This window comes from Tauraco erythrolophus, chromosome 13 (genome assembly GCF_009769465.1).
Source record: "Tauraco erythrolophus isolate bTauEry1 chromosome 13, bTauEry1.pri, whole genome shotgun sequence".
Lineage (NCBI taxonomy): Eukaryota > Metazoa > Chordata > Aves > Musophagiformes > Musophagidae > Tauraco > Tauraco erythrolophus.
In genome coordinates, this window is record NC_141477.1 from 22,798,708 (window position 1) to 22,813,613 (window position 14,906).

Below are 14,906 nucleotides of genomic sequence, written 5' to 3' on the forward strand. Positions count from 1 at the left end.
CTTGCACCACCTCCTCAGCAGATGCGTCGGTGCTCCAGCGGGCTGGGCGTGTTTTCCACCAGAATCATCAAGTCGATATCCCGGTGGGAGAGGAACTTACCGAGATTCCTGTTAACAATTCAGGTGCTGGAGTTTCTGGAGAACTTGTGAATGGACTGGAGATGCAGCGGAGGATTTCCGTTTGTCGTCGGTGCTTGCAGGTGTGGAAAACTGTGCCGGTCCTGGAGTGGGAACAGCAAAGTGTCACCTGCAGTTGCTTTTGTCTGACGTCGGGCTGGACCAAGCTGAAACACGCCTGCAGTTTCCTCTTGTGGATGCTGCACTGCTTGGAAAAAGTCAGTCCCTGCCTTCACTCCGGTCGGTGGAGAAACTTCACGGCTTTCTGCACCCCAACCCTGTCCTCGGCGCTGTTCAGCGGAGCAAGAGGATGAGTCGCTGCCGATCCGTGTGCCGTGGGATCCTTGGGAACATCACCTCTGAGGGATGACCGGGAAGGGCTCTGCTTGCAGGAGATGGGCAGCTGCCGCGGTGTCAGGAGAGCAGGAGATGGCTTACGGCCGTGATTCCAGCGCGGATCGAAGCACCTTCTGCTTTCAGAGCAGGCAGCTGTTCCTGCCGGAGACAGGAAAGGACAGAGGGAAACGCTGCCTTATTTCCATGGTTACAAGGAGTTGCCGTTGGGTTTCCTTGGGGGGATAAGCTGCTTGGCGTGTGAAAAGTGGGATCATGTTAGGGGGGAGGAATGTGGGGTGGGGAAGCAGGTGAGAAGCTGCTGTGAAGGAAGAGCAGTCTGAGAGCTGATGGGGTACCCAGCGTGCGGGTACCCCGGCTTGCGGAAGCCTCTCCGGGGCCAGCGATACGGTGGTGTTGGCTCAAGTTGTGCTGTTCTCTCTCCCTGCAAATCTGTTTTCCTAAAGTACGAGTATTTTGGGGGCCTTCTTGGAAATCAACCTTTTCCTTCTGCGCCCTGGCAGAGATGCTGCTGTCGCGGGACCACCCACAGTGCGGGTGGAAGTACCCATGTGGCTTCATTTCCAGACAACTGCTTTACCTTTTTGCTAGGATGGTGTTGTCTTTCGTTTGTCTCTCCCAAAAGCAAACCTCAGGGCCTTTTTTGGAGCCTGGGGTCGGTCGCTGCCAGGAGAGGCTGGTGTGCCATTGCACTGGGCAGGGTCCTTCCACGGATGCAGGTGTGTGGTGCCCATCAACTGCCAGGTACTGCTCTCCAGCTGGGAGCAACCTCCTCAGACATGTCCAGTGGGTGACATGGATTCCGCAGGGTTCAAGTTCCCTGACCGTAGCCGTGCTCTGCTTCTGTCTTGTAGGCACCTCACGAGTAGCATCTGCACCACCCCTGAGGGCCTGGAGTTCAGGAGATCTTGTGTCCAAATCATGTGCAGCCTCTGTGACCCTCTGGGGCATAGCTTTTGGCCAGATGAGGGATCTTCCCCACGTGTCAGAGGGGGAAGGGACAGTTTTGGTGGTTAAGATGGTAGGGTGCTACATGTTGAGCAGTTGCAGCTTGGCACAGAGTTACGTAGGCAAGGTGCCATCTCCATGTCTGTCGTTCTGTTCCTGGCAGATAGCTCAGGGACTGGCCTGGCTGAGGCTTGAGCATCTCCAAGGGTGGGGTTTCCTGTCCAAGAGCCCTGTTCCACTGTGTGCTCACCCTCATGGTTTCGATAATAAAAATCGGTGTATTGGGGCTTCCCGTGTTGCGACTTGGGCCCTTGCCTCTTGTCCTGGCACCACCCATCTGGTTCTTCCCTGTACCCTCCTGGTAAGCACTTGCAGGCAGCAGTGAGAGCCCCTGAGCTGACCCAGCACCCTTGGCCTCTCCTCGTACCTTCTGGACATGCTCCAGTATCTCCATGCCTGCTTTTCTTTTACTGGGGAGCCCCAAACTGGACACAGGGTCCAGCTGTGGCCTTGAAATTGCTGAACAGGGAGGAAGAGTCACCTCCTCCATCACCGGTGACCATTGGGACTTCCTAATGCTCATCACAACCCCTTGAATCCAATAGTTCCTTCAATTTTCCACCTTACCCTCCGGTTTTCCATACGTTTCTCAAGAAGACCATGCTGATGTTTGGGGTTGCTCAAGCGTTCAGCCCATCAAGAACAAACTGGTGCACGCTTAGTCGGGCTGGAAGGGGCCAGGACCTGCGCTTGGAGGGATGCAGCCGAGCCCACCCGAAGCGTTTGATCAAACCACAGCTGCAGGAAGCAGGCACCGGTGCCGTGGTCGTTCCCTCGGCAGAGCGGTGGGAACGGAGCGTCTCCCTGCAGAGCCGCAGCGGTTCGCAAGCTGCTCGGCGCAGTTGGACCTCGGGGTGCCGACGGCGGCGGATGAGGCTCACCGGGGAGGAGAGAGGTGGGATGGTGCCACTTGGCGTGGTCAGCGGTCGCCTCTGTGGTTGGCCGTGAGAGCCGAGACACGGAGCTGCCGCGCTGGGTTCGATGGCCGAATGGAGGAGGGATCCGGTCCCGTTCGACGTAGAGCTGGTCGCTGCGGGGTGGTGGGTGAGGAGCAAAACACACCCATTTCTGGGGTGCTTTGATATTTCGCCTGCTCCCGGGGTGGGCGAGACCAGCGTGTGCCGTTTCTGTGGCCAAGCAGATGTTTCTGACCCGTGTTCTGCCGCGGGAAAGACTTGAGAGCTGCTGGTGGCCTTCAGCCCCCATCAACACATCCACGGCACCTTCTCACCTGCCCTTTCGCTTTTCCTCCTCCGCAGCCAGCCCTGCTCCTTCCTGGCGGGTGCGGAGCGCAGTGGTGAAGCGTCGAGATGAGCTGGTGGACTCCAGATGAAGGAGAAGTCTGGCAGCAGAGTGCCACGTCCCTCACCTGCAGCCTGGACCTTTCTTGGGAAGCTGTCCCTGTCCTTCCCTCCTCTAAGGGAACCGTGTGTCCGTCTCCCCCGTGCCCTCGGGCCGTGCTCCAGCCCAGATGCCTTGTTCCAGCTGAGGTGGGCATGGATGAAGGCTCTGGCTCCTCTCAAGGCGGGTACATGACTTTTGGATCCAAGGACCTTCCTCTTCCACCAGACAAGGATGAGCCAGGCAGGTGCAGCGAAAGTGCCAGTTGGTTTTGTTCCTTTTTATTCAAGGAAATGACTCCAGCGGGAAAACCAGCCCTCCCTGCCCCAGCTCCAGCCCCGGGGCCGAGCCGCAGGAGCAGGCACCGACGCTGCGGGGCCGGGACCCCCCCAGGAGCTGCAGAACGCCCCCCCCCAGCACCAGCACGACCCCCTGCCAGGGCTCCTTGTCCAACCCCTCCTGCCTGAAGTTGTCCTCGAAGATGGGGCAGGGGATGTGCCCCAGTGCCCGCTCCCCCAGCAGACAGCTGCTGCGCCCCCCCGCACCCTGCTGCCCTTTTCCCTGGAGCCGTGTTTTGGTGGGGGCAGCGGGAGCTCTGGCACGGGGAAGGGGGACCCGTTGCCTTCCCCCCGCCCCCCTTTTTTCTGCCCCTTTTTGGGGGGTTACCCAGCGTTTCAGGGCTTGCAGTCCTTCAGCTCAGTGGTGTTGGGGTGGGTGCCCCCCCCAGGCACAGTGCCCGCTCCCACTGCCTGGCTCTGTCCCCAAAAAGTGTCACAGCTCTGGGAAAGGCGAGAGGCGGAGGTTGGCAGAGGGGTGCCCCGACCCGTGGAGGCGGAGGTGGCCGGGAGGGGCCAGCGGTGGTCGGGAGTGCCCGGTCCCGTGCCCGCTGTCCCCAGCACATCCCTCCCGGGTGCCCACCGGGGCCTGTCCCTGCCCCAGGCAACCTCGGAGAGGCTCTGCCAAGACCCCGACCCCCCGGGGGACCCAGCCTGCCCCCCAGCTGGGGTGCTGGGGCACAGGGAGGTGCTCCAGGCACCCCAAATATTTTTTTGGGGGGGTTACCTGGGTGGCAGCGGGCATGGCTGCAGGCAGCGCCTGGCATACCCCCCCCCCCCCAGTGGGAATGTCCTCTCCATGTCCTGCCTCCACCCTCCCGGGGCACCCATGGGTGCTTGGCCCGGGGTTTGGGGGGCGATTCGTGCCCCTGGGGGGTGCTGCCCCTCCTGTCACCCGCGGGTGGGGGGATACGGCCCCGGGGGGGGGGGGGGGCCTGTCTTTACCTGCCCCCCCCCCCCCCCATCGCTGACACGAGTTCTCCAGGTCTCAGCCCCTCCCGCCACATGCCCCTCCCCTCCCATTTGGGGGTGGTGGTGGGGTACCCCTCCCCAAAGCCTGTATCTGTTTCCATGGCAACGCCGGATGCGAGGGGAGCCGCCCATTGGCTGCTGATGATGTCACCGCAGGGCGGGGCCCCCCCCTCGATGATTTTTTTTTTTTTTTTTGGGGGGGGGAGGTGTACCCCCACCTAAAACTGGGTGGAGGAGGGGGAGCTCCGCCCACCTCGGCCCCGCCCCTCCCCGCCCGTGGGGCCCCACCCGCCCCACCCGGCACCGCCCCGGGGCAGCGGCGGCGGCGGCGGTGATGCACTCGGAAGAGGCGCGGGGAAAAGTGAGTTGGGGGGGGGGGGGGGGTGTGTGTGTGGGGGGGGGGGCTCGACCGGGACGAACCGGCGTGGGGAAAGGCCGTGGGGGCGGCCGCTTCCATCTTGCGTGGGTTCTTAAAGGGGCAGCGTCCAGTGGGAACGGACCTGCTGGGGGGGGGGGGGATTTTGGCAGCGCGGGGCTCGACGGGGGGGGGGGGGGGAGGAGGGAAGGGCGGGGGGGGGCGGGAACCGCCCCCCCCCGCCCTTCCCTCCTCCCCCCCCTCCCCTCCCCCCGCCGAGCCCCGCGTGGCCCCCCCCCCCCCCCGCCGTGACCGCTTCCGGGGAGGGCGCCGCCGCGCGCTTGGGAGGTCACGGCGGGGGGGGGGGGGGGGAAGGAGCCGAGGGGCGACGTCGCGGCGCGCCCCGCCCCGCCCTTCCCTGCCCCCCCCCTCCCACGCCCTTTGCTCTTAAAGGGCCCGATCCTCCTCTGTGCGTGCCCCCCCCCCCGCCAAATTCCCTCCCTTCCCTGCTCCGGGGCGGGGTGAGCTTGGATTTGGGGAGGGAGCAGCTCCGCACCCCCAAAATGTGGGGCGAGGGGGTGTTTCAACCGACCCCCCCCCCCCCCGTGGGTTTTTTTGGCGTGGGATGGCCCCAAATCCATCATCCGTCGCGCTGCAGCCGTGGGAAGCGGGGCTGAGCCCCCCCCCACCCCCGCGGGGGAGGGACACCCCCCCCCTCAATCCCCCCCCCTCCCCGTATCCCGGGTCGCCGCTGCCAGAGGGTGGAGCGGGGAGGAAATTCCTCGGGGAGGTGTGACGGCGGCAGGGTGTGCCCCCCCCACGCCCACGGGTGGGGGACACACAGGGACCAGGCAGGGGGGGATGGAAGGCGTTTTCCCACCCCTATACCCCCACCCCCCGCCAAGGTCACCCCATGATTTGGGGCCGCCCCACATCCCTCCCTGAGCTATTTTAGGGAAAAAAACGGGGGGGGGGTCGCTATTTATTCCCGGGGGGGACGGCAAATAGAGGGAGCGCACAGTTGCCTTCTGCCACGGGGCTTTTCGGGGTGGCTGGTGGGTCCCCTCAGCCCCCCCCCCCCCCCTCACACCTTGGTGGGTTTCAGGTGCGCCCGGGCTGAGGACGGAGGAATTCAGCTCACTGGTGTGCCCGGGGTGGGGGGGCAGCGAGCCCCCCTGCCCATCTCTGCCACATCTCTCACCCTCCAGCCCCACGGGGCTTCGGGGTGCGAGCCCCCTCTCCCCCAAACAGGGCTGGGGGGGTCCCCAAAGAGTGTCACCCCTTTGTGCCCCCTCCAAATGGGCCTGTTGAGGGGACCCCCCCAGGCTTGAGGGGGCGGTTGTGGGTGCGAGAGTCCTGGGGGGGCTCTGTGGTGGGGTTGGGGTACCCAGCTTGGTGGGGGGGCAGTTGTGTGACCGTCTGGGGGTGTCCCCCGGGGGGAGAGTACTTGGATGTGGGTGCGATGGGGGGGAGGCTGGCTGGAGGGGTGTTTTGGGGTTCCCACTGATGTGAGGGTGTGTGGGGATGTGTTGGGGGTCCCTGGCTGAGTGTAGGGGTGTTGGGGGGGCCGAGTAGGGGTGTTGGGGGCGCCCTGCTTGTGTCTGGGCATGTTTTGGGGGTCCTGGTGATCTGTGAGTGTGTGTGGGGTGTTTTGGGGGTCCCTGGCTGAGCGTAGGGGTGTTGGGGGGGCCGAGTAGGGGTGTTGGGGGGGCCATGCTTGTGTATGGTCATGTTTTGGGGGTCCTGGTGATCTCTGTGTGGGGGGTGTTTTTGGGGTCCCTGGCTGAGCGTAGGGGTGTTGGGGGGGGCCCTGGCCGAGAGTAGGGGTGTTGGGGGGGTCCCTGCTTGTGTATGGGCGTGTTTTGGGGGTCCTGGTGATCTGTGAGTGGGGGGAGGGTGTTTCGGGGGTCCTTGGCTTTGTCTGGGGGTGTTGGGAGGGTTCATGTCTGGGAATGGGAGCGTTTGGGGGGTGTCCCTGGCTGCCTCTGTGTGTGTGTGTGTTGGGGGGGTCCCCAGCTGAATATATAGGTGCTGGGGGGGGGGGTCTCTGGCTGTGTGTGAGCGTGTCTGGGGGGGTCCCTGGCTGAATGCAGAGGGGCTTTGGGGGTCCTGGCGATGTGCGAGCGTGGGACAGTGTGAGTTTGGGGGTCCCTGGCTGAGCGTGGGTCTGCGTTGGGTTTGGAGGGGGGGGGGGTGTCTCTGTCTGTGCTTGTGTGTTTTAGGGCCCCCCCCATCTGCGCGAGAGGGCTGGGAGGCTCGGGGCTGTGTGTGTGTGCAGGGTGTGTGCGCTGGGTGTGCCCGGGGAGGGGCCGGGCCGGGCCGCGCGGGTGTCCGTGTGCGAGCGAGTGTGCGTGGGGGGCTCCGGGGGCCGGTCCCGGGGGGGGGGGAAGGTCTCTGCGTGCGCTCAGGTACGTGCTGGGGGTCCCTGGCCGTGGGGGTGCTGGGGGGTGTCGGGGGGGGGGGGGGTGATGAAGTGCTGCTTTTGGGGGGAGGGGGTGTGTGTCTCCCGCGGAGTCTCCGTGCTCGGCACCCCCACGCGTGCCCGCGTACCGGAGGGGGGGGGGCGGTGGGGTAGTGCTGGGGGGGGGGGGGGTCCCTGTCGCCGCGTCCGTGTTCGTGGGGGGGCCCCTCGGTGTTGGGGTACCGCGTGTGCGCTGCGTTTCGCGAAGGAGGGGGGGGGGGATGGGGGTTGGTGTCCCGGGTGGGGCCCTGCCCGGTGCCTCCCGCGGGGGCCGTGCCGTGCCGGGCCGTGCCCGCAGCCCCTCCCTGCGGCGGCCGGGCCCTTTTAAGGAGCTCCACCCCGGGCCGAGCCAGGGTGGAGCCGCGGGGCCGTTCACACCTCTCGCCGGCGCGGCCCGGCCCGGCTCGGGTGAAGCGCGGCGGGGAGCATGATCCTGCCCGCGGAGGGGATGAGCGCCGCGCACCCGCGGAGGAGCCCCCCCCGCGCCGCCTGGGCGGTGAGTGACCCGCCGCGGCCGCCGCCGCCGCCTTCCCTCCTTCACCCCGGGGGGCGGGCGGGTTCCGCGCGGCGGTGGCGCGGCCCCTTTAAGGCGCGGGGGAGGGGGAGCGTGGCGGGGCGCGCCACCGCCCCTCGGGGGCCCCGCCCACTGCGCGGCCCCGCCCGGCCCTGAGGGGCGCGAGGGGGGGGGGGCGGGGGGAGGGAGGGGCGGGGCCGGCAGCGGCCGGGGGCACAAAGGCGGGAGGGGCGGGGCCGCGGGCGGGGCCGCGCGGGGCGGGGCCGCGCGGGGGGCGGGGCCTCCCCTTCCCGCCTTCAGCTCGCGCGGATGGAACCGTCGTCGGGGGCGGTTGGCCCCGGCCCCGGCCCCGGCCCCGGCCCCGGCCCCGGCCCCGGCCCCGGCCCCGGCCCCGGCCCCGGCCCCGGCCCCGGCCCCGGCCCCGGCCCCGGCGGGACGCGGCTCAGCCCGCCCGGCGCCTGCGCTCGGGCCCCGGCGAGGGGGCCGGTACCCCCCGGGCGTGCGGCCCGGCGCTCCCCGGGCCAGGCGGGGCCCCGGGGCCCGGCCCGAGGCGGCCCCTCGCCGCCGTGCCTCAGTTTCCCCGTCCCCTCGCCGCCGTGCCTCAGTTTCCCCGTCCCCTCACAGGCTGCCGGTCTGTTGCAGGGCCAGGGGACAGTGACGCCCGCCATGAGCTCGTCCGCGCTGCTGGCCGAGGGCCCCCTCGACCCCCCGGTGCTGCTGGCCGACATCAAGACGGAGCCCCCCGAGGAGCTGCTGGCCAGCGACTGCGGCCAGCCCCAGGCCGAGCCCGTCGACCTCTCCCTCAACAAGTCCAAGGTGGCGGCGGCCTCGGCCCCGCCGCCCCCCGCCTCGGTCCAGTCCTCCCCCGTGCTGGTCGCTCCCCCCATCCCTGTGCCCACCACCGTCGCCATCTCGCCCTCCGGCCTCAGCTCCGCCTCGGCCATCCCGGCCGTCCTCTCGCCCGGCTCCCTCCTGGCCTCCACGCAGGGCAGCGGCGGGCAGCAGATCCTCCACGTCATCCACACCATCCCCTCCGTCAACCTGCCCAGCAAGATGGGCAACCTCCAGACCATCCCCGTGGTGGTCCAGTCCCTGCCCGTCGTCTACACCACCATGCCCACCGATGGCGTCACTGCCATCACCGTGCCCCTCCTCGGGGGGGACGGCAAGAACGCCGGCTCCGGTAAGGGCACGCTGGGGGGAGAACCTGATGTTTTGGGGGGCGTGGGGGGTGGTGTCCCACCTCGTGGAGTGGCACCTCTGAAGGGGATCCAGTTTTTCCACCCTGGGGTGTCTCCCCACCCACCTTGTGCCTCCCCACATCTGCCACCTTCACCCAAAGCCCCCCCAGGGCCCTCAGCCCCCAGCCCGTGCCTCCAAGGGGACAAGGGGAGGGAAGGGATGCACAGGGCACAGCGCTGCCTGCCCGCTGCCCGTCCTGCTGCTGGCAGCCTGCCCGCCCTTCGCGCCGCCTGCCCGCTGCCAGGGGCTCTGGTTTCAGTTCAGCTGCCCCCCCCCCCTCGCTGTGCCTCTTCCCCAGGACGTTCCCAGCTTCCCACCGTATCCGGGGTGGGGGGGCCTGGATTTCCCCTCCACCAGGGTGGGAACAGGTGCCTCCCAAGTCCTGCCCCCCCCATATCTCTGTGACCCATGGCCTGGGGGGCTTCTCCATCTCTCCAAATTTGATTATGTTTTTGGGGTGAGGAGCAGCGTTTGGGGTACTGCAGAAGCAGGGGGAGGATTGTGTGGGGGTGGGATTTTTTTTGGGGTGTCTCTGTTCTCTGCTCACCAGCCTCACCCTCTCCCTTCTTGTTTCTCAACAGCTTTTCTTTCCCGCCCTCCACCAGTGAAAATCGACCCGGGCGCCATGTACCCCATGGCCATGAGCAGCGACAGCGAGGACAGCGCATCCGAGAGCGGCCCAGCCCCTTTCCAGGACCTCCAGAGAGAGTGAGTCTCCTCCTGCATGTGTCCCCCTCCTTGTCCCCACCCACTGTGACCCCGGGTGCCCCGCAGGGGCTGTGGGTGCAGGGGCCGTGCCCTCCATGCCTCCCTCCTCCCGGCAGGGTGGCGGCGCGGGGGCAGCGAGCCGATTCCCCCGACCTGAAGAAGCGGCGCATCCACCAGTGCGACTTTGAAGGCTGCAACAAGGTCTACACCAAAAGCTCCCACCTCAAAGCTCACCGGCGGATACACACAGGTAGGAGCCAGCGCCACGCACCCTCTGCCAGGAGGGTCAGGATCAGTGCCCTGCCTCCCCATGGGCTGAGGGGGCAAAGGTGCTGCATGCCTGGGCTTGAGGAGGGTCTTTGGAGGTGCTGGCACTCCGTGCCAGGGGCGCAGAGAATCCTTTAGGGGCTCAGGGAGGGTTTTTGGGGGCAAAAAACCGCCCCAGGGAGCACGGCGGGGTGCTGCCACTATGGGAGGGTGCCGCAGGCAGAGGGCACCCCCTCCCAGCCGTGCCTGGTGGTGCTGTAATGACCCTCGTGGGGTGCCCTTCGCTGGCTCCCGGGGGGGTGACCGGGCAATGCTGCAGGCGGGGGGGTGGCACCCCAAAACACGGTCTGTGGCCTTGCTGGTGGCACAGGCGCGGTGCTGTGTTACGCCCGCAGCGACGCTCCCGCGCCTGATGGCGCCAACGGGCTGCGCTGGGCGAGCGCCCAGGCGGGCGAGGACGGGCGCGGAGATGCCGAGGGGTTGGTTAGTGTGGCGGTGGCTGAGCTGCAGCCCGGGAATGCTGCCTGCTCTTTTTCCCTGCCCGCGGGCGGTGGTGACTCCTGCGGTGCTGACCCCTCCGTGTGCCCTCCGCGCAGGCGAGAAGCCCTACAAGTGCACCTGGGAAGGCTGCACCTGGAAGTTCGCCCGCTCCGACGAGCTCACCCGGCACTTCCGCAAGCACACGGGCATCAAGCCCTTCCGCTGCTCGGACTGCGACCGCAGCTTCTCCCGCTCCGACCACCTGGCCCTGCACCGCCGGCGGCACATCATGATGTGAGGAGCTGAAGTCCCTGGGGCGCCCGGCTGGGATGGGGGGGCTGGCGGTGGAAAACGGGGGTGCATCCCCCCCCCCCCCCCCAGCCCCTCCGTGTGCGGCGGACGGACTGCGGGAGCGGAGGGGCCGAGCTCTGGCTGGCGCCGATGAACTGTGGCCGCGCCAGGAGCCGCACCGGCGCGAGATGTACAAAGATGGTTTCCGGACGGGTCCTCCTCCTCCCGTGCTCCCGTTTCTTGTTTTTCCTGGGCTTCACCTCCCCGCTCGCAACGTCCGGAGGCTCCTCCTTGACTCCTCACCTGGGATTCACCCAGCAGCAGCCTCCGGATCTGTGGATCTGCCTCTTCAGCCTCTTTGCCCGTCTCCATCTGGTGTGCTCGCTGTCCCCTGCCCCCCTCCCGTTCCCCGTGGGCAAAATCTGGGAGCCGTGGCAAGGACAGAGGCGGGGGGCTCTGCCATCGCCCCCGTAGGATAGCTGTCGGCCTCTCTCCTCTCCAGAAAGCCACTGCCTCTCCATCCCTGGCCACTGCGTGTCCCTGTCTCCGCGGGAGACGGGACCCTGGCGCGTCACCCCTCTCTGCACCCCTGGGCGGTGTGCCAGGGGCACGCAGGAGGTGCCAGGGGCATGCGGGATGTGCCAGGGGCACATGGGAGGTGCCAGGGGCACGCGGGAGGGCCAGCAAGGAAAGAACGAGTGAGAAGTGGGGGGTGAAACCAACAACCCAGCAGCAGCCCACAAACAAGACCACCACCTCCGGAAAAAAGGGAAACTTTGCGGAACGTGGAACTGTGACTTTCCGGAGTTTTAAGGGGGGGTGGGACGGGGCGGGGGCCACCAGCTCTCAGTGTTTTTTCTTTTTTCGAAGACTGTGGGACAATTCAAGCGTTTCTAAGTTAAAAAGGCAGACTGTGGCCACGCCCTTTTCTTCTTAATCATAATTATTGTTTTTCTGGGGTGCCCCCCCCCCCCCCCCAGACCTCCCCAGTTGCTGTCGGGGCGGCCCTGCTCTTGTGCTGGGACGGTGGCAGGGTTCAGGGTTGGAGCCCTGAGGCTGTTGGGTGGTGGGAAGGGTGATGGGGGGCTGTGACACCCCCCCGCTCCAACCAGGACCTGTGGGGCTGATCGGGGTGGGGGGAGCTTCCCAAAAGCTCTCTTTGAGCCCGTGCCTTTGGCTTGGGGGACGCTGGACTGCTTGGGGAGGGGCGAACTGGTGTGGGGAGGGCCTGGGGGGGCACGCAGAGACCTCTGCCCCCTGAAAATGGCTCTGATGTTTTGGGAAAGTACTTTTCCTCTCTGCTTTCCAGCTGCTGGCTGAGGTGTTTCATGGGGCAGAGCTTGTCCCCAGCCCTGTGGTGGCCCCCAACCATCTTGGGGCTGCATAGGGCCGGAGGGCGAGCCCCGCTGGTGACCAGTCACCCGTGGTGGTCCCCAGGGCTTGGTACCAGGGCCACCTCTGCTTGACATCATCATCAACGATCCGGACAGGGCGTGGGGTGCACCCTCAGGAAGTTTGTAGATGACACCAAGTTGGGCAGGAGTGTTGATCTGCTGGAGGGAAGGGATTGTGCCCCCGTACTCGGCACTGGTGAGGCTGCACCTCGAATCCTGTGTTCAGGTTTGGGTCCCTCATTACAAGAAAGATGTTGAGGTGCCGGAGTGTGTCCAAAGGGCAGCGGAGCTGGTGAAGGGTCTGGAGCACAAGTCTTGTGGGGAGCAGCTGAGGGAACTGGGGGTGTTCAGCCAGGAGATGAGAAGGCTGAGGGGAGACCTTCTAGCTCTCTGCAACTGCCTGGAAGGAGGTTGGGGCGAGGTGGGAGTTGGTCTCTTCTCCCAAATAACAAGTGATAGGACAAGAGGAAACGGCCTCCAGTTGCGCCAGGGGAGGTTTAGATTGGATTTTAGGAAAAATTCCTTCCCCAGAAGGGTTGTCAAGCATTGGAACAGACTGCCCAGGGCAGTGGTGGAGTCACCATCCCTGGAGGTGTTCAACAGACGTGCAGACGTGGTGCTGAGGGACACGGTTCAGTGGTGGCCTTGGCAGTGCCGGGTTAACGGCTAGACTCGATGTATCCTCGGGGTCTCGTTCAACCTGAATGGTTCTGTGGCTCTGGCGAGGTCGGCGTGTGTGTCCCCCCGTCCCACCGCGTGTCCCCTCTCCCACAGCCGTGTCCCCACCTGATCCGGCGTCTCCCAGTGCTGCACCCGTGTCCTTCCTGCACCCGGCACGGCCCCACATCCCCCCGGGAAGCACTGGTCTAATGGGGGTGGCTGTGAAATCCCCCAGGGTCTGGGGGCTGCTCTGCGCCTCGGGGGCTTTGGGGTCAGCAGCGCCGGTGGCCCCGTGGGACCCCCGTGGCCAGGGACCCCATCTTGCCCCCCTGCGGCTTTCCAGGCCCTGGGGGGTGGGTATGGGGGTGTGTTTCTGTTTTCCTTTTTGTTCTTAAAAAACAAAACCAACCCGACAGCCAACATGCAATTTTGAACTCTGGAGCTGTGATATTTATACAAAACTTGGACGTTTTTTTCTACGCAGGAATAACATTGGAAGTCGCCGAGTTTCCTCCGTGTGTGTCTCGCTTCGCCGCAGCCGCGGGGCAGGGAGCGGGGCAGAGCGTGGGCAGCGGGACCCCCTGCCCGCTGCGTGCCGGGGGGAGAGGGGCTGAGCCGGGCAAAACCGACACCTTTTTTGGGTTGATGATCTCCTTTCCCAGGAACTGAAGAAATTTTGGGGGCTGTGGAAAAATGTGGCTTTTCCTCCCTTTTCACCCCCTCCAGCGGGATGCTCACCAGCACCTCGGTGATGCTTCAGCAGCCCCCCATGCCATGGAGGGGGGGGTCCCCCCACCCCCTCGCCTCTGCCAGGGACTGGGCAGTCCCGCTGGGGGTTCAGGGTGCTGGCACCCTGCACTAGGGCTGGGGGTGCCCTGTGGGGGCTCAGGGAGCAATTTAGGGGTGTGGGCACCCTCTGCCAGGGTTTGGGGTGGCCCCTTTTGGGGGGGGGGGCACTTGGGCTCTGTACTGGCCCTTTGGGGGCTCAGGGAGCAATTTAGGGGTGTGGGCACCCTCTGCCAGGGTTTGGGAGGGGGGAGGCACTTGGGCTCTCTGCTGGCCCTTTGAGGGGGCTGGTGCCCAAGGCTGTGCCCCAGGGACCCTCCTGGTCGTGGGGTGCTCCCTGGAGTGGCCCTGCTGGGGCTCCCCCCTCCTCACCACCCCCCAGCACCCGGGGGTCCCTCTGCCAGGGAGGGCTTCCCGTGCCCCCATTGTGTGCTCGGCACCCTCCCAAGAGGGCACCCCCCTCCCACCGTGCAGGGGGGTGCCGAAATGACCCCCCTTGGGGTGCCCTTCGCTGGCTTCCAGGAGGAGGGACCGGGTAATGCTGCGGGCAGGGGGGTGGCACCCCAAAACGCAGTCTCCGGCCTCGATGGTGCGGTGTTAACGCCTGCGGCGACGCTCCCGCGCCCGGTGGCGCCAATGGGCCGCGCTGGGTGAGCGAGAGGGGGCTGGGAAGGGAGAAAAAAGGGAAGAAGTGGGGAAAAAACCCAACAACCCGACCCTCTGCTGCCAAGGCAGCCTGGGAGCGCTCGGCTTCGGCTCCGCGGTGGCCTGTGGCTGGCAGCGAGCATGTTGCCGGCCCCCAGCCCCGCAGGGCACAGCCTCGGCTGCCCCCGAGCCCATCCCTGAAAGCACTTGTTTTCTCTCCCGAATTATCTCGGAAAACCAGAGGAACCGCCGTGTCCCCGTGCGGGGGTGCTGGCGGTGACGGCGGCCGGGGTGGCACCCAGAAGGGTGCTGAGAGCTGGTGGGGGAGAAACACGCTACACCCGGGTGGCACGTGGCACCCGAGTGTCCCCGGGTCACCCGTCCCGGCTGCCGACCGCGGCTTCGTCATTCCCCCGGGGAGGAAAACTCTCTCGGCTGCTTTTGTCGGGTGCCAGCGCGGGCTGAGCTCGTGCTGGTGGGACGCGGGGTTGGGGCAAAGGGCCTTTTTCCCTGTTTTTCCCCCATCCAGCCCCATTCCCCGTTTTCCCGACAGCGGGTGCGATGCTGGGGACCCCGAGGGGTGACGGATAGTTGCTGGGGGCTGGGAGGAGGAGGAGGAGGAGGAGGACGAGGCTGTCGAGGGGAGCCCAGACCTGCTGCAGCTCCGTGCGAACGTGCCCTGGGTTTGGCAACGTCCCCGTGCCCAGCCACCGCCGCCGGCCCCAGCAGCCATAAATATTTACCCTGGTGATGGCGGGGTGGACGGGATGGGATGGGGGTGCCCAGGCAGGCAGCACCCTCCACCAGGCAGATGGATGGGTTGTGGGTGTAGGGTGGGGTGGGCGGTGGGAAGGTGGGCTGAAGCCCCCAGGTCTTGGGAGGAGGCATGGAGTTGTGGGGTCAAACATGTGGCAAAGGGCCATTGGTCCCCTCTCCCCCGTGGGCATTGCCCTGCGGTGGAAGGCGACATTGAGGT

At 66.4% G+C, this 14,906-nt stretch overlaps 1 protein-coding gene across 2 annotated transcripts; it reads left to right on the top strand.

Moving 5' to 3' along the window:
* Positions 1-7,370: 7,370 nt before the first annotated feature.
* On the top strand, positions 7,371-10,452 carry KLF8 (KLF transcription factor 8). 2 transcript variants are annotated; one of them, XM_086619689.1, is made up of 5 exons: positions 7,371-7,439; positions 8,100-8,640; positions 9,281-9,407; positions 9,521-9,657; positions 10,271-10,452. In XM_086619689.1, the coding sequence occupies exons 1-5, from the start codon at positions 7,371-7,373 to the stop codon at positions 10,450-10,452; spliced, it is 1,056 nt and encodes a 351-aa protein (XP_086475815.1). The 2 variants fall into 2 exon arrangements, with proteins under 2 accessions (XP_086475815.1, XP_086475813.1); XM_086619687.1 differs by having other exon boundaries at positions 9,524-9,657.
* The last annotated feature ends 4,454 nt before the right edge of the window (positions 10,453-14,906 follow it).

Bases quoted from the DNA above. Each gene is read 5' to 3' on its own strand.
- KLF8 (XM_086619689.1), top strand. From the start codon at position 7,371: ATGATCCTGCCCGCGGAGGGGATGAGCGCCGCGCACCCGCGGAGGAGC. The intron at 7,440-8,099 runs GTGAGTGACCCG...GGTCTGTTGCAG, and splicing joins CCCCCCGCGCCGCCTGGGCG to GGCCAGGGGACAGTGACGCC. The intron at 9,658-10,270 runs GTAGGAGCCAGC...CCCTCCGCGCAG, and splicing joins TCACCGGCGGATACACACAG to GCGAGAAGCCCTACAAGTGC.